The 18,329-nt window shown below is 40.5% G+C and overlaps 2 protein-coding genes across 4 annotated transcripts; both read left to right on the top strand.

Moving 5' to 3' along the window:
• Positions 1-768: 768 nt before the first annotated feature.
• On the top strand, positions 769-7,681 carry slc39a7 (solute carrier family 39 member 7). The gene is made up of 3 exons (XM_022229437.2): positions 769-1,600; positions 3,865-4,067; positions 5,013-7,681. Exons 1-3 carry the CDS (start codon positions 874-876, stop codon positions 5,262-5,264), a joined length of 1,182 nt encoding a protein of 393 aa, XP_022085129.2. The 5' UTR covers positions 769-873; the 3' UTR covers positions 5,265-7,681.
• A 501-nt stretch (positions 7,682-8,182) lies between these two features.
• Positions 8,183-18,202, top strand: LOC110976416 (tudor domain-containing protein 5-like). 3 transcript variants are annotated; one of them, XM_022229664.2, is made up of 22 exons: positions 8,183-9,116; positions 9,399-9,715; positions 10,154-10,210; positions 10,397-10,553; positions 10,835-11,001; positions 11,387-11,492; positions 11,670-11,734; positions 11,883-12,070; positions 12,277-12,424; positions 12,576-12,637; positions 13,049-13,115; positions 13,323-13,406; positions 13,762-13,896; positions 14,089-14,230; positions 14,677-14,797; positions 14,990-15,122; positions 15,440-15,519; positions 15,611-15,664; positions 15,772-15,862; positions 15,960-16,063; positions 16,360-16,499; positions 16,653-18,202. In XM_022229664.2, the coding sequence occupies exons 1-22, from the start codon at positions 8,342-8,344 to the stop codon at positions 17,384-17,386; spliced, it is 3,927 nt and encodes a 1,308-aa protein (XP_022085356.2). In that variant the 5' UTR covers positions 8,183-8,341; the 3' UTR covers positions 17,387-18,202. The 3 variants fall into 3 exon arrangements, with proteins under 3 accessions (XP_022085356.2, XP_022085357.2, XP_022085358.2); XM_022229665.2 differs by having other exon boundaries at positions 16,360-16,503; positions 16,653-16,847; XM_022229666.2 differs by lacking the exons at positions 16,360-16,499; positions 16,653-18,202 and having other exon boundaries at positions 15,942-16,063.
• The last annotated feature ends 127 nt before the right edge of the window (positions 18,203-18,329 follow it).

The raw sequence follows: 18,329 nt of genomic DNA, 5'->3' as shown, positions 1-18,329 counted from the left end.
AAGTCCGAACTTCTACCGGTAGTTTTATTTTGTCGCAGTTTACATTTGAGGTGTTCTAACCTACAAAACTGCATCACTTGATCTGAAGATGTATTTTCCGGAATGATGAAGTTAAATGACAATGAACGATAAAGTTAAAGACGAATTCAACACAAATCCGCACATGTATCTGGATTTGAAAATAACTGACTTCAAACGTGATAGAGTAATTTTCTAAAACGAGATCGCCAACTTAAAATAGGTTAGTTTTGCGATGACTTACATATTTATCACTTTGAATAAGAAAATATGTAAACCGCAAACACATGCCCTGCCAAATGGAAACCTGCAAAATTGCAATTGTCACTGATTTCATATCAGAATTTCACATCGATTTTTAATCTCTTTTGTATTTTTTTCAGGGTCGTGTATTATTTTTTCTCTGAATGCAAAGAGTTTAAAGCTTTTTCACCAGTGGCACTGAACTTTTTCCAAAACACCGACAGAGATTCAAATATTTAATTTGCTCAATTACAAAACTGAACATAAAACAGATGATTTTTCCCGTGATCATAACTTTCACTTGTTAAAAGATGACAGTCTACACAAAGACTTTCTTACGAGTAGCTGCTGCGCCTTCCCAATTAAATGTTAAATCCAGCGGTAGGAAAAATTAATCAAACCGTACCCTACGGCTGTTTCCTTGGTATCCGGCGCACGTCTGCTGCATTAATTATCATGAATGCTGAGAACCAATCAGCAACTGATATGCGCCATATGCGCGTACGTACTAGCTGTACCGGATGCCACGTTATCATAATATATCATGTACCGACTGTACCGCGGTACCGATCGACATTTCTTAATTCCACGCACCGCTTTCATGTAGAAAAAATGGCTGCGTCCATAGCGAAATCACGACTCACTTTTCTCTGCCTTTCTATTCTAGTTTATTCCTTCGCCGCCGAGATCGCAGCTCATCGGTCTAGTGGGGATGTGCACAAGGAAACGGTGCAGTCACACGAGGGGATCCACAGCCATGACACTCCGCAGGAGGCCAGGATAAAGTCCAATTCGATGCAGAAATGGGGAGATGCGATCGGGGCTACACTCCTCATCAGTGCCGCGCCGTTCCTGATCCTGTTTGTCATTCCGCTGGACAAGGGCCGAGAGGGACAAGAGGCGTTGCTGAAAGTGCTGCTTAGTTTTGCCTCGGGAGGACTGCTGGGAGATGCCTTCCTGCATTTGATCCCTCATGCAGTGTCGCCGCATCATCACCATGGTGACGGGGGAGAGCATCACCATGATCACCATGAACACCATGATCACCACGATCACCATGACCATTCACATGATATGATGGTTGGATTGTGGGTCCTTACTGGAATTGTTATCTTCCTCGTCGTTGAAAAAACCGTCCGCTATCTGAAGGGTCATGGCCATGGACATTCCCATGGCACTCCAAAACCTGTAGAACAGAACGAGACGAGTGTTGTTAATGGGGATGGGAAGTCATCAAAAGAAGGTGGAGCTAGGAGGAGGAAAAAGACGAACAGTGGAAGCGGGACAGAGAAAAAGGGAAAGACGGGGATTGTTGCCAACGGTGATACCGGTGATTCTGGTGTGTATTTTGGCAAAAAGTTATTCAGATATTTCGTTATAATAATTTGAGGTGTTCTGGTAAAATCCACGTCATTTAGGTACAGGCTTTAATTAATGAAATAAGCATGAAGAAACCAATTGGGGGGATTTTTTTACAGGATTATTGATATTTTAACATGTTTAATTTTGTCAACTACAAGTAGTTTAAAAATTAATGCAAATTTCAAGAAAAGTTTTATAGGAATGGGCATCTTTCATATTATGAAACTTGAATTCCAGAGCTTTTTCTCTCCATACTTTTTTTCTTTGGGTCAAGTGCAAAGGTTTAGAATATGTCAACGTGTGGCTGATTGATGTGCAATAAACAGAATTGTGAGGAGAATTTTGAAAATAGTCATGAGATCATTGAAATTGGTACTTGCAGGTGATTGGACGGTAGATTGGAGGACCCAAGAGCATTTCTCCCCATCCCCACCACGTACCTCCCCTTCCAAGTGCAGACATTTTCCATGACATTCTTGTTAAAATTTGTTCTCAAGGAATGTTGTCATTTAACCCCCAATATTTTTTTTCCTGTGAGCTGAATGTACACATCTGATATAAAATTTGTGGAATGTTCCCAAATATAGGGCCCAGCTCTATGTAGTCTTTACCACTTTTCTGTAGTGGTAATTTTATGTTCAGGTAAAATTTTGCCAGGCAACTCGGTTAGTTCACAACTTCCCCTCTGTTTTTCTGAATTCTGATATTTGTGCATGCATAAATTACGACTACCAGTATAAAAAACCTGGGTAGGAACTGCCCAACTACTTCACAATCCACCTACATGTACTTCACAACCAATCCATAACACGGCATTTGTCATATTTGGTTGAATTGTTAATATAATCAGAGTGTAAAAATGGAGGGTATTGAATTGAAAACTGTAACTTACAGAACTAAATCTATAAGCCATTAACCCTAACAGTCCTCAATCCTTCACCTGTTGGAGGACTGAGGACTGTTAGGGTTAATGAATTTTCCTTTTTTATTTAATAAAGGTGTGTCAGGCAATTTAAAGCTAAACATGTACATGCAGGGCCAGCATTGAAGCAAAATGATTAGGAAAAATACAATTATTTTAAATGTTGGTACAGTGCCTATTCAATATAAGTGCAGTTTTATACCGTGAAGAAATATTTTTTGAACATATGCTCGACAAAACACTGTATTAACCCTAATTTTCCCCAACCACACAGAATTAAACAGTAGTAAAGTGTTTAATAATTCTGTGGGGATAGGTCTGGTAGGCCCATAACAGCTGGCTTTTGCATTGGGTTTGGCATACCTCAGAAAAACAAAGTCCAACAGCCTCTGTGCACTAAGTCTCATATGATATGGGTGTTTAACTTGGTGTGAATGGGGAAGGTTAGGGTTAAAAGAGAAAGAAAAACCACCATATGTTCACATTCAGCAGAGAGTAATTACATGCACATAAATTCATGTAGAATTGTACATGCAAATAACAGTAGATTTTAAATGCTGAACTGCGGGCAAATTAATCCTTGGAACGTCATGCTTATTGCTGTGCAGATGGCAGAAGGTTTTGGAATAGAAGTTTGTCCACGGTACTGTTTTATGGGGACACGTTTGGTTGGGTTGATAAAGATGATACTGTCAACAATCTCACTTCATTGATTTTGGAGTGGCGCACATGTTCAAAGGTCCTGTTGGTGAGAAGTGCCATATGGAACAGCATCTCATGTCATCATATTCCAATCAATTTGTTTATCGGTTCCTTGCATTATAAGCTGATTCAAAGTATATTTGTGTTAGTTATTTTGTGGTAGATACACAGTATGTGGTTCTGCTCCAGTCATTATTGGCAATATGCATAACTACCTCTAGACAGAGTTGTTTAACTTGAGAGATACTGAGAACCTTACAGGTGGAAATTGACTTGCACAAGGAATAATTTTTTGTTAGAATTGATGGTGATGGTACCATTGACAATGACCAGTGTATCTAAAGCCTTATAGTTCAGGAAAAATTTGGCTTTTTTCAGATAAGAATTTTTAAATTAAAACTAACACTGCCAAAGCTTAAATATTTCCAAAAATACATGCACTGTTCAGAAGTCTTTTTTATTACTCTGAAACATTTAAGAAGTTTCTACAGGTGGGAGAATGATGTCTTTTATGTCAGGTGTTCGGTGCAGGGCCAACTTCACAGTTTTCTTCTCTTCCCTTGCCCTTTGTAATCCGTCGTCTAATTAATTGCTTAATTTTATTTGTTATTTGGCAGATGAAGGCATCAAAGTAGCTGGCTATCTAAACCTAGCAGCAGACTGCACGCACAATTTCACTGACGGCCTTGCCATAGGAGCGTCATTCCTCATTAGTCGCAATGTCGGTATCGTCACGACCATCACCATCCTCTTGCACGAGGTGCCCCACGAGATAGGCGACTTTGCCATTCTGGTACAGTCAGGCTGCAGCAAGAGGAAGGTGAGAGGGTTTGTGGGTAATGCAGGGACTTCTGGGTAATCGTCCATTTTCATTCTGACAGTTGAAGAGCTGTTTCTGATTTCAATGTTATGATTCATTTGGAATCATGCAGGAGTCAGTCATATCAGTTTTTTGTCACTACTTATGTAATGATGTTTTGTATGAAATTTATTTTCAACAAAAATTCATTATTCAGTGTCGTAAAACACTTTCTGAAAGTTTTCTTGTAGTAGTTTTCTTAGGGCAACAGAAAAAGTATATTCAAAGAGAAATGAATAGGCCTGCTATTTTTCCACTTTGAGCTCTTAACCACTTCCTGCCGGGGCATTTATCAATGTTGATGATGCTGGGGCAGGATATTTATCATTTTTTTCTGTTTTCAAATTTCTTTAAGAATTCCTATCTTCATTTACAGGACAATTACCAACATGTGAAGGCATGTCTGGTGTCCTCTCTAGCCAGACAGACAAAATCTATGGATGCCTGAGTATTTCAGCCAGGCCTGCAGCCTTGTAAAAAGAGCCCAGATTTTGTGGTGTTGCATAATATTCTTTTGTTCATCAACCTGGCTCAGTGCACTGCTGACCTCTTTTCAATAGGGGCCTGATTACCGTGCAGCGGTGCTGTGTGGCTCATCGCTGCGGTGGTGGAGCGCTTTTGTCCCCAGTGGTAATCCGCTGGCTCTAAATACCCCAAACCATGGTACACTGTTTCAAAACAAGGCTGGATTATTTCCACCTTTGAGAGTGAAAAAATGTCCGTAAGGCCCCGCAGCCTGGTCTTTTGTTCTGAGTACGGTCTTTACAAGGCCCCGTTCCTTTTGTCCAAGTTCGGAGATGCTGGCCACACATATAAAGCATATGTGTCTGGATCCGGAGTCCCCGGCAGGAAGTGGTTAAACACAGCACACTAAAATAAATGTTACTTGCATCCATCTTGTTGCAGGCTATGTATCTTCAGCTTGTTACAGCTGTCGGAGCCCTTGCTGGCTGTATCACAGCCCTACTGGCTGAGGGAGGGGATGACTCCGCCCCCAGCTGGATCCTGCCTGTCACTGCAGGGGGCTTCATCTACATAGCAACCGTCTCCGTCATACCAGAATTACTTCAGCATAACAACATCAAGCAGTCTATCGCCGAGATACTAGGACTGTTATCCGGTGTCGGTCTTATGATCCTAATTGCATATATAGAGTGAGAAATTAAGTTTTTTATTTTTGTTTCCTGCAGTACAATGATATTTTACATACGTAGATTTTTTTATGATATGAAATGGTTCTTCAAGATAGATAATCATATCAATTTGCGCAAACTGTCAGTGTCATATGCTTGATGCACAGCTTATTCAAATGCTCCATCCAAATCAAGTGGCCGTGGCTGCATGTAATAGACGTCTTTATGGGAAGTGGCTGTAGCCACAAGCCAGTGGCTTTCATAGGTCCACATGTTATGTTTAGCCACAGCCACAACCTTTGGACAGGGACTTAGTTCTTGAACCAAACTACAAACTGTTATGTGCGATGGCTGCCTGCATGCATTATCATGTCAGTCTTGCATCAGAGGCCTTTTCTGTCTTTGATGGGTTCGGTAAAAGATTTCCACGTGGCTTTAACATTTGTATCCTTCCTTCCATTTTTGCATTGGTGTTGGTATTTGCTGTGAATATCCAAATCCACAGACTCTGAGTATCCACCTCGAGCGGAAGCACCCCCTCATCATTTGAAAAGAGCCATGTTGGCCAGGAGTGTTCAATTTGTTAGTAGTGATGCAACAGTGACGCATGTATTTCCCAGTCGTTCGTGAACCAACAAAGTTCAGTTCCGACCAATGGAGCTTCTGTTGCTAAGAAAATGGTGCCCGCTCTTGGTCCAGCTAGAGGCCCATAACCTCAGTTGTTCACCAGAACCAGCCGTAGGTCAGGTGTATGGATACCTGCTGGTTGTGGTGAGGAAAAATAAAGCCTAGTTGTTGTTTAAAGGAAATCCAACACTGATGGAAGCCAAAATAAATTTCCCTTGATTCTAACTTTTAAATATTTTTCAGAGTTGATTTAATGTTGTCTTTAATGTCATTGATGTTGTGTAACCAAAATGGTGCGTGTAATTTTCCAAGACCCTGTAACCCAACCTTCAGGTGTTTGAATCTTTTTCTCTTTTTCCCTCATGTATTGTGGTGTAGGCGTTGGGTAGGATTGTTTGTACCCTTAGTGGAACAGGTTTCTTTTTTTCAGCAGTGCTTCGTGAAAAATGATTACTGTTGATGACTCTCTCATTCAGTCCACATTGTGAAGCCTTGTCTGCAGATATTGTTTATCTTATATAACAGGATTAAAAGGTTTATCCAATAAAAGAAAAATTCCTTATCTTTAAGGAGAAAAATTAAAGATTATGTTCATGTTACACATTGGTTTCTTGCCAAATTAGTAAAATTATCAGCTTAGGAATGAGTACATTTAGTGTTTGACAAAAGCAGTATTTTTGTAATCTGTGGAATGTCTTAATTGTGAAAGATCACATGCACTGGGCCACAACTTTGCTGGAAGACATTCTACCTACATGTACATGTCATGTATTGCACACAACATGGTTACAGGTTTGCACTTGTGAAGCGTGGAGTGTAGGCCCAGTACACGACCACATTCCATTTAAATGTGCAGTCTTGATGTAAGAGCTGGGTACCAGTTTATATATTGTTAGCCTCGCCTCCTTTAAATCAAGCTCTAATACACGACAGAGCGCATCAGCTGTATAGAGGGATATATTACACTTCATATTTTTTCATTGGTTCCTTGCCACGTTAAAGGAACTATTACCAAGTACCAACTGCAGGGGGTCTATTGCTTAGATATGACTGGTTATGTTATTTGTGCAGATTTTTTATCATAGACACTTGTGTCTCCTGATTGATTTGTGAAGTATTGCTTGTTACACTTGTGAAGCAGTATATTTGTCTGTGGCACTGTAATTGAAATGTAAATATTTTTTCAAGTCAGTTGCTGACAGATCCAAAGAACAACGAAGCACACACAACGAATTTATATAGACAGGGACTTTTGTCTTTCTGACAGGCTAATAAGGCAGAATTTACAAATGTAGAAGTTGAAGAATCAAAGTTAAGATATATAGGCATTTTGTGTTAAATTTTTAAGTGTCAACAGTGTATGTGTGGTGACAGAGTGGTTCCTACTGAAACAGACACTTCCATCAATGCCATGATGTAATGCCTTGGCATCTCCAGGACTTTACAGTCAGCCAACTTTGTTCAACTTTTTGAAATTTTAATCCAGCATTTCTTTGATCCGGACAGAGTATTTTTGTTTTTTGGTATTTTTTTGCTCAAGAAATTATTGACATAAGTTTGGTTAAAACTTTTACAACATTCTTGGACTTTGTCCACTATGCATGACTGCAATGTGAATTATTTCTGCCTTCATTACAATTAAAGAATGGAAAATAATCATAAATGCATAATTTGTGTATCTTTGCAATGAGAGTATATGTTTGTTGGTTTCACTCTTGAAAAACAAAAATGTAATTGTGACTCAAAGTGGCTACTTAATGTATCATGTATTTGTATGCATTGGTGGAAAATAAATAACAGTAAGCGGAGGAAGTAGTTGTTTTGTACTTGAAATCTCAAGTATTTTGGAAGTTTATAGCTTTTACCCCCCCCCCCCCAACACAGCCCAACATATGCCTATCATTCCACTCTTGGGCTGAAGTAAAAAATATGTTTGGGGATGCCAGGGAATCCGTGATTTTTCAAAGGGGGGGCGGTCATGAACTAAAAAAGTGAGAGTCGCGGCCGTAAAATTAGCGAGGTTGAACAATCGGCAGCAGAACTTTTTTTTTTACCCATTTGTCACATTGGGGCTGGGTTTCTCGTCCTCTCTTTTTTTATTTATTTTTTGAGTGAAAAAGGGGTGTACGCCCCGTGGATACGCCCCTGGGAAATTATGTTGCTGTAATTAATCAGTTGGTTATTTTTATGCATGAGCGCTGAGCAAAGTTAAAGGCTGTATGATGCTTGACGCCCTCTCTCGAATTCGCTGGTACTCATGGTAATTGTCTAATGCTGTTGAGTAGGGAATTGTGTACCAGGCAGTTTACCGTCCGGCCAGTCGATCGAGCGGTCGCCCTCGTCGTACACGTGCGCGATTTCAGTGTAATGGAAGTTGTTCGGAACTGAGTGACCGATAGACGGATTTTCTGATAAATTTTCCGTTTGTCATCAGCAGTTGTTTGGTCCATCATACCCTATGAAACGACACGCATCATGTCAGACCAGGCAAAGCTGAAAGAATCCGTCAAGAAGTCCATTAGGGGGCTGGTTGGGTCCGCCCCTTTGGGCCTGACACCCGAGGAAGTTGCCTTGGACTATGAAAGTTTCGAGGGCCGGCCGTTGCCCTTCCGTCAGCTGGGATACAACACTTGCCAAGACTTCTTACAAGACATCCCTGACACTGTCAGACCCTGTTGGGAAAGAGGGCAACTTATCGTGCGAGTCGTGGAAGGAGAATCGACCCGACATATCCATAGCTTGGTGTCCAGGCAGAAAGTTGATGTTTTGAAATGCCTGAAAAAAAGGCGAGGGGCAGCACGTGCTGGCGCACGAACATTGTTGACAGAAGCGAACGCGCCGGGGCGACCGGCAGGGGGCATATCACTCAATACCCGGCCCAACAACAGAGGCCCGCCCGCTCTGTCCCCTTCTGTTCCGGCGTACTTGCGCAACCAGATCAAATCTCTCTTGATCACACACCCCAACGGAGTCTTGAACGTACACTTTGACAGACTGTTTGCGGAGAAATATGGCCACACAATCTCCTTCAAGAAACTCGGGTTTGAGTCCCTGGCACACATGTGTCAATCCATGCCAGACTTTGTGACCCTAGAAAGACTGAGAGGAGATGAGTTCCGAATCTATGAGAAGTCTAATCACCCAGTAGTCAATAAACCAACTTCTGAAACAGTTCCATCATCCACTCAGCCCACTCGAGCTAACAAAACAGAACATGTTCAGAGAGATAATGTAGACTCATCACTTCCCGGTAGTCACACTATTTGCTATTTTGGCTGTAATAATGAAATTCGTGAAGAAACGATTTTTTGTAAAGTTTGTATGTGGATTTTTAACAGCTTTTCATCACATGCAAGGTTTCAGCGTGTAAACAGTAGGCAATGTAGCTAAAAGCAGATTTTCGGCCAACATTTGTAAATACTGCCTTTGATGATAGTGACCACAGACAGCTGTAACTCTTCATGACATGAGATGTCATTCCACGATACATTCACAGTATAAATAGTTTTCCTATATTTGTTTTACCACACAGATAGCAGAAAGGCACCTCTTGCTAGTTGTAGTTTTGAGGACGATGACAATTTCAAACAAAAATCAGATTCTAACGTCCCACGGCCAAGTAACGCCACCTCCCACAGCAGTACCATGTCAAAAAATGCGGGTTATGCAAACTCTACCGAGCAGCCAGGGAGACTAACTGAGCCACAATCTGCCCAACGTACAAGGCCACAAGACACGAAAAGCTCAAATGCATCACAAGACGTCTCAAAGGATGTAAATGCCTCCTCGGAAGACAGCAGTTTGACGTCTGAATTGTTTGACACAAAGTTCCTGCAACAAATTCGACAGGTGTTTATATTTAGAGTCTTTTTGTCAGCAAACATTTCTCGCTAGTGTTTACATGTATGCTTTGCATAAGAAGGTTTCAGTCACTTGGCAAATCAGCGCTTGGCTTTGTGTTACATGATCAATGTTATGTATAAAGATTCCTGTTTCATCTTCTCTAATGCCTAAGGGCCTGTTTGTTTCTCATGGATCTTGATCTCAACCAGTGATCCCATCACTGGTTCACTCCATCCATTCAGCAGGTTTTGGTGTAAGTGAACCAATGACAGACCTCTGATGGCAATCCAAATCCCTCTGAAACAAACTGGACCGTAGATATTTGGCTGTTCAAAATGTTTTTTTGTGAGGAAATGCTTGTATTATTCCACAATTGTTTTATAAAAATTTCCTTGTGTTATCTTTGAAGCTAACATCACAATGTTGCTTTGTGTGTCCAAATAGATTTTGGAACGGCACCCAGAAGGCCTGTGGGCAGCTTACTTGCCAGATGAGTATAAGGTACCTAACTTTGACTTTTTTTGTAGACTTTACAAAAAAGACCTTCATTTCAATTAAAAGTTCTATAGAATCAGCTTATGCATACCATGAATATGAAGATAAAACTTTGAACAAGTATAACAAAACTTAAATCTTCTGTAATAAATTCCATTTTTTGGGGGGGGACCAATTCTTGTTTTTCCTTAGAAAAAATATAAGAAAGCACTTCCTATGATGTCGCTGGGTTACTTCAGTGTCACAGAGCTGATGGCAGCCATGCCAGAAGTGGTTGCCGTAGAGAGAGAACAGAAACAAGGTGACTGGAAACTCTACGATGTCAGGACGTACAAACCTAAGACAGTCGGTGAGCTCTTCCTAGAAACTTTTACCACAGCGGATGGCACCTACACTTTGAAAACTCTGTTAGCTACAGATTCGTTTGATTTATAATCCCCGTTCTGAGCTTGAAGGTTTGGTACAGGAACTTCATAAAACCGTGCAAGAACAAAATCTTCAGATGCAGGATGTATGATTGTGATAAACTAAGCTTCCTTGAAATACCGTCATCACAGAATTTTCTGCTACAGCAAGAACAGAAAATTATTGTTTTCTCATTCCAAGTAGTTTTTCATCTTCTTTTAACAGAATCTGCAAAATCCAAGGCTAGCTCATCCGACCAGAACGTCAAGGCAAACAAGAAACTGAACCCTAATCCCACCCAAGGCTTCCAAGATCTTAAGGACAAAGTCCGTCAGTTGCTGGAGAAAAATCCGGAGGGCATCTTGTTGAAGAACTTGGCTTTCTATTACCAGGTGAGCTGATGGTTGGGAAGGGTCCATGTGTCTCAAAAGTGAGTGGTGTTTTGGTGTGGATCAATGTGTCGACTTCCATAGTCCATCAGCAGGATTCATGCAAAGTGTGCTCTGTCCATGTTCGTGTCTGTTTTCCCCAGTCATTAGAATTTGGCTTTGAGATGCTGGACTTTTTTGTGTCAGTTAGGCAAGGCATTTTCTATCCCATCTTGTTGTTTTTTCATCAAAGACTTTTCCATACCAATGATCAAAAATATTACCAATAGGTCTACATTTGATAACGACTCTGTATTATCAAGAAGCCTGCATCTTGGGTGTTAAAGTGATAAAATGCTTTTGACTTGACAAAACATGCCTTATTTTGTTTGATTGGTTATTTTGGCAGAGGATGTTTGGTTTATCCTTCCCCGTTGACGAACTTGGCTTCCGAGATGTAGAATCTCTCATCATGATGATGCCAGACACTGCCACATTAGTCTACAAGGGATACGGTAAACCAAATAACAGCACTTTGCATGAATGTAACCCAGATGTCATTTCAAATCTTTCAATGAGGGTGAAGTGTGTGACAGTTTTGATAGCTGTAAAGAAATTTGTCATAAAACTGCTTGCAGAGCGTATCAGTGAAGCTTGAACTCATGAAGATTCATTGAATTTTTCATTCCTAGGTCGCCTTCTAGTGATGCTAGTTGAAGAGATGCCGGTGGATAGTCTGAATATTGGTGATGAAAAAGTAAGACCAAAAAAAGGGGAAGTCACCGATGAAAGCTAAAACTTGTTTCAAATGCTGTTAAATTGTCTCATTCCTCTCGCTCGTAATCATGTAAAGATGGAGATGTCTCTGAGTGATACTCCTTTAATGCCCTCTTCTTTTGTCCTAGCTATCAAGACTGTCGATACCTGCTGATTCTGTGGGTTGGGGGTTTAGTTACTCTTACTGTGAATATCCACCGATCCAAGACTACATCGAGGTCTACGTGGCCACCGTCTTCACTCCACACAGGCTTTCTATCCAACTCAAAGACAAGTTGAGAAATGATGCACTGGACGATCTCATGGATGAATTGGAGTATGTAATTTCTCTACTGATCAAATTTTCTAATTTCGTGCGTTTTGGGGTAGGGGGAAACATTCTCACGGAGTCACGATCACTCCATAAAATTTTACAAACATCACAAAATACATAATTCTCCTAATTTGTTATTCATGCTTTCATATGAGATGTTAGTCCCACATTGATGCACGTCTTTTAAATGTTTTGACATTGTTTTGTAGATCTATCTACTCATACCCAGAGGGAAACAAGTACGAGTTTCCAGAGTGCATGATTGCCGTGGGTCAGGTCTGCTGTGCGCTCTACCTCAGTGACAATAATTGGCACCGTGCCGTCATCACCGGTATCCCAAAAGTAGATTTCTTGGAGGTGGGTCGTGGAGGTTATGGTTTAACCCATCAAGAAAGGCTGTATATAAATGCAGTGGTGTTCAGAATCTGTCTTCCTTTATCAACAAAGCTTTGGAAGTTACGTATTTGCAAAATTATTGAAACTTAAAAGTATTCTTGTCTGCATTCAGGTATTGTATGTAGATTACGGAACTGTGGCCACTGTGTCAAGATCGTCGCTGAGATTACTCAAGTAAGTTGATTGGTTTCCACTTTCTTGTAGAATTGAATCATCTCACCCAAAATAGACCGATTACACCCTCTAAGTCATGTGACTTATAGTGGGTATTAAATATCAACAAACACGTCGTCCACACAAGCAAAGTGTTTCATAAGTATCATTTACTTAAAATAACGCAGACGGTAGGTACCGTACTCGGACTACTGATTTACTGGGTACTATTCTCTAACTTGGCTTACTGTTTGTAAACAACACTCAAAACACAGGTTGCCATGGCGTTGATACCCAGTATAAGTCATGTGATTTAGTGGGTGCAATCAGTGTTGTCAAGACTTCAGTGTCCACGATTGTCAGAGATTTTCACTTACCTGTTTAACTGGGAATGAGTTTGTTTTGATAACTGTTCCTCGTGTGTTTTTACAGATCCTGCTTTCTGAAACTGCCCATCCAGGCATACAATGCGAGACTGGCATTCATTGCTCCGGCAGAGGTAACAAAATTGGAATTCTTTACAGTCCCAACGTCCCCTTTCTCCTGTAAATTTCTTTATTCTTGGAACCCAGATTAATTGTTCCTGCTCATTAATTTACCAGACGCTATTCCCTTCTCACCGAGTGACGATGGTAATGACAAATGACAAAGTTCCAAATGACACTGGGAATGTTGTTTGCATCAGTGTTTGTTGTTGGTTACTCAGGACAAGTGGACAATGAAAGCTCGAGATCGACTCCTCGCTATGACAGCAGGGAAGCCACTGATAGCCTTGATCACAGAAATTCAGGTGAGCTGTCCCCATCAGAGATAGTGCAAGTTAATCAGTGAAGAGCATTTGTAGAACTGATGTCAACTTGTTAAAATTCCTACATTTCTCCCATGTAATGCAATAGTTTCCTGATGATTTTGATGTTAGAATCAATGTCATTGGTAGAGCATTTGTGGCCTTGTACATCTGTTGAAGTTGTCATTTTTGTTGAATTTGTGAATGCAAGTTTCTTCAATAGCATCTTGTAGTTTCTCCATTTGTAAAGAAATAGAATGATATCCCTATCTCCATTCTCATTTTGTTGTTTGTCGCATTAAATTAAGAGATTTGTTTGATTTGTTGATATCTGATTTTTTGATTTCACCATATAAAGAATGATGAGTTATACCTGTTGCTAAGCGACACGACGACGGAGGAAGACATCCACATTAACGACGCCCTGGTGGAAGAAGGTTTAGCAGTGTTTGCTAGAACACAAGACGACCTGGATCAACTCCTCCCGCCTCCGGTAAATTGAAGCTCCACCCCCTGCTTTTGTCAAGCTCCTGTTTTCTCATTATGTCAAGATTTTTTTACCGCATAAAACAAGTACATGCTGAGTCCACATGAAAATTGCATCCTGTTTTCAAAGTGATTTGAAGAGTTTTATGAAATGCAAATCAATTTTTTTTTTCTTTTGTTTAATACGAAATTTGGTTAGTTGGAGGGTGATGTACCGCAACCGGACTTAGCCATGTTGACCCTGGAAGATGTCACAGAATTTGATGAGAATGCCAGTGATGACCAAAGAGAATTGCTGGACATGACCCAGGAACAGGAGGAGAGCCCACTTGCCCCGGAAGGTACCCCCTTCAAACTGAGCGGAAACCCTTGAAGCAATATGTCAGAGCTGTGGAACATGTTCTATCCCAACTGCTTTAATGTGGATTCAAATAATTATTTGTCATATTTACCAATTTAGATATGTGCCAGGGACACAATATAATTGAAGTGTTTCAAATTTAACCTTTCTCAAAGTTGAAATTTTGATCTTTCTCTAGTCACAAATGTTGTGATCTAGTAAGTTGATTGGGTATGTTTTATACATGTGTTCCTAGGTGTCCATTGATGTACATCGCTTTATTTGTCCTGCTTTTATCATTATGAATTCTGCTGCAAAATTAACTTAAAAATACACAAAAGCTGCAGCAAACTTGAATACACAAACCTAAAATTTAGGAGGGTATGACATTTTCATCCTAGCAGAATCTCTCTCAGCGGCAGAAAAATTGAATTGCTTGCTTTTAAGATGGTGCAGAGGTGGATGTACCGCTTCCAGACGGAGGTTCGAATCCCCCCTCAGAGGACAAGAGTAGAGACTTGCCTCCTCTTGAAGCAATAACAGATGAAGCGCCGTGGATTGTCAAGCGGTGAGTTTATCGTCAGATTGGATGGGTTATCTGTGAGTTGGCTGTTTAATTTTGAATTGTAAGATTCAGTTTAAAATTCTTTGCCATCTTTGTAGCTGGATTTTTCGATATTTTGCCATCTTGAAAGACAGAGTTACTCGTTGGCATGGTTCTCATTGTGTCTTGCCCCCTGCATCCTCTCTGCACCCCCAGCATTGATTTCCATGATGGGTACCAGGTACATCTGATCAACCACGACAGTGATGCTTGCTTGACCGTCGTGGAGGTCGCTGACCTCATGTGTGGAGAAGATGAGTCTGAACCTGAGGATATCCTGTATCAACAGGTAAATGTAAACAAATCCTCTGTGTTTACACTCGGAGGCTCTTCCATGTCCATCAGTAGGGATGGTTTGTATGTTTTTGTTAATATGAACGCTTTTAGGACGGCATATGTGTCATATGTTGTATCAGCACTATAAAAGCCTCGTAAGAGACAGTCTTTCAGGTCGATGTACCTACTTTGATAAAGTCGTAGTATGTGAATACATAATGTGCATTATTAATACATGACATGAATAATTTGCATATATATTCATATATGAATACATTATTCATATATGAATATATGGATAATGTGTTACCTTTGTGTTTGTATATCTAGGTGGATAATTTGGGCGTTGAGATTCCTTTGCTGACGGCAGTGGAGAAGGAAAGCCCGAGACTTTTTGAAGAGTTGCGAAGGTAAATATAAAACGCTGAATTGCTCCATCTCCCTTGCTTTACATTTTACAGTTTTGTCAACGTCAAAATTTTTCCTTTTTCCCCCTGACAGCTTTGACTTGCTGGATGATTCTGAAGACTTTATACTTATGATGCCATTCACAAGGTATGTAAAGAAAATTTGTTGCTTTTCTGAAGTGTGTTGATGACGTTAAAAAATTTACCTTGAAATCTGTTGGCAAATTTTCTTTTTTGTGTCATTCCTTTACCTAGCGCCATGTTGTTGCTGAGTTCTTGTAGTTCAGTCAGTATGGACACTGTGCAGCAACTTCAGGAGATTGCTGAGAACTTTGGAGTTTTTGGAGTGAGTCTTTTGCTTCAATTGTAAGCTTAACAAGTCATAATCTTCTGTCCCCTTTTTAATTTTTTTAGAGGTTATTTAGTGTCTTGGTTTTTTTTAGGACCTGGTTGGCAGTGACATTGACGAATCTGCCAAGGATGAGCTTGACTTGTCTTTAGACGTAGAGGAGCTAAACATGACTTTGTCAGCATTGCAGTTCAGAAGGTACATATTTAGCAAAGTTGACTTTGTAGACTGTCTGAAGGTGTCGCATTGGCATTGTGTTAGATAGTTTTGCCATTCTTGTGTTATGATAGATAGTTATGCCATTCATATATTAAGGTAGATAGTTTGCCATTGTATCAAGGTTGGATAGTTTTGCCATTCTTGTATTATAATGAATAGTTTTGCCATCAACCAACCTGTAGTCAGAGACAACAGTGCCCATTTTTGGACATGGCCAAATATTGCTTGTGTAGGATTCCCTACCGCCAACATTTCTTTTGGTTTTTCTCTCTCAGAAAGCGCATTTTGGGAGACATGATGGTGAGCCATGATTCAAACGGTGTGGACCATCTGTCATACATAGAGAGGAAGATTGAAGAAATCTCCCAAAAACTAGAAGCCACCAAATCTCACATGCAGCAACAGGAAGTGGCAGGTAGGTACGTGCGCTAACATGTCTTACTCAGTTTACTGCTAGAAATTCCTAATTTTGCTGCAGCTTGAAGACATAAGAAAGTAGTTGATATAGAAGTAATGTCAGTTTTACCCAGATTTACTGTCTTCACCCTTTTTGGTGGTCTTTCTTCAGACAAAATGGTTTCTTTGACCAACTCGGCACTCCCTCACAGGGAACCAGAACAGTCTAACTCACCAGTCACCCCAAACCGTCCACTGAGTGTTGTGTCCTACTCTGATGGGAGTACTGAATCTCAGGGACGGTTGGTCCAGCCTGTCCAACCGTTGCCACGAGAGGAAGAGAAAAGCAGTCTTGCATCCCAACCACCACCAGTGAATGTCCAGCAGTCAGATCAAAGGGACACACTTTGTCTTACACAAGCTGCTGTTGGTCAGTCTCAAAGCCTGCACCAGCCACTGTTCAATCAGATGGCTCCTTCCACACAGCCCGGTTATCAGTTTGCAGCCTGTCAGAATACTCCCAATCCAGGGTTCCCCAACCCACAAGCCACCCGTCTCCTCGCACCTTCTCCATCTGAACCCTTCTTTGCACCCCACCAACTCACACACTCCCAGTACCCACTCATGGGCGGGGCCAACCAAGGGTACCAGCAGCACCTAGGATCGGGTGACTTTGTCCCCCTACCCCAGCCAGTGAACCCTAACCCTTGGCTTGGTCCCCCACCTCAGACCCATGTCATGAGTCAGTACCCTCTGCCACAGCAGATTGCGATCGCCCAATTTGTTCCCATACCAGTGAGTGACCCACCAAGACCCTTCATTGTTAACCCCCAGAGGTATGGCCCCGGCCCTCCTGGGCCTGGCATGCCAAGACAGATGCAGGAAGGTCAAGGGTCATGGAGATAATTAAAGTGACAAACTGCAGTCTATTAGTAGCAATCTCAATCACAGTTTATATTGATTTCGGCCAGTATTTGACACATGTTGAAACGTTGCTTAAATTTATTGTGAACCAAGCCAGCAAAACGGTGCTACTAATGTTTTACTTACTTTGTGAAGATTGTTTCAAACTTGTGTGAACGGTGCACGTACCAGGCATTATTTTATTTAAATTGAGTAATATTTTTGAAAGGTGACACTAAGAAAGTGAATCTGTACATATTCATTTTTAAAGTTTGATATTTTAGAGAAGTATGAGCAGGAATGACCATGAAAGTTCAAGGTACTTTATACAGAATACTTTGAAAAGAAGAATTGATGGAACATGCAGGATATGGGCTTAAGGAAGTTTTCTTTCCAAGACATTTGGTGAAGCACTATCATCTCCAAACTTAACAGCGAGATTTGTTTCAATGGGATGTATGTAATTTGTAAATAGTTTTTGCCAGTAATAGTTTGCTATAAAAAAGGAACATCTGCCAAAGTTAAAGTGTACAAAAGTTGCATATTTTTAAGTCAAAATTATTTACTTGCTTCTACAGGGCGGATTATTTTTGTACAAAATTTAACAAAAAATGATCTTCCTTTGATTTGATTTCACTAAAATTGTTGACAGTCTCCGTTTGATAGAGAAGAGGAAGTTAAACCAATCTCTTGTTCTTAAGTGTTTCAGTTGTGGTGAGGAATCTTCCATTTGTGAAATGTACATGGGCAAAAATGCTTCGTTAAATAAATACCCTTTTGAGCTTGGAATGGGGACTCATTCAAATGTTTCAAATGAAATTTTACAATTCTTGTCTTCTGTTTATTTCCAACTGTCATCTTTCTATGGTTTATTTTTTCAAATGCAAGAATACTTAACATGTTCAATATGTTTATCATTTTGTTCTATAGTATTAGGAAGTTTCTA

Source organism: Acanthaster planci, linkage group LG11, assembly GCF_054643075.1.
Source record: "Acanthaster planci isolate LZ-2023a linkage group LG11, COTS_SCS, whole genome shotgun sequence".
Lineage (NCBI taxonomy): Eukaryota > Metazoa > Echinodermata > Asteroidea > Valvatida > Acanthasteridae > Acanthaster > Acanthaster planci.
The sequence above is the reverse complement of the archived record's forward strand: the minus strand, read 5'-3'. Positions and strand labels throughout refer to the sequence as shown.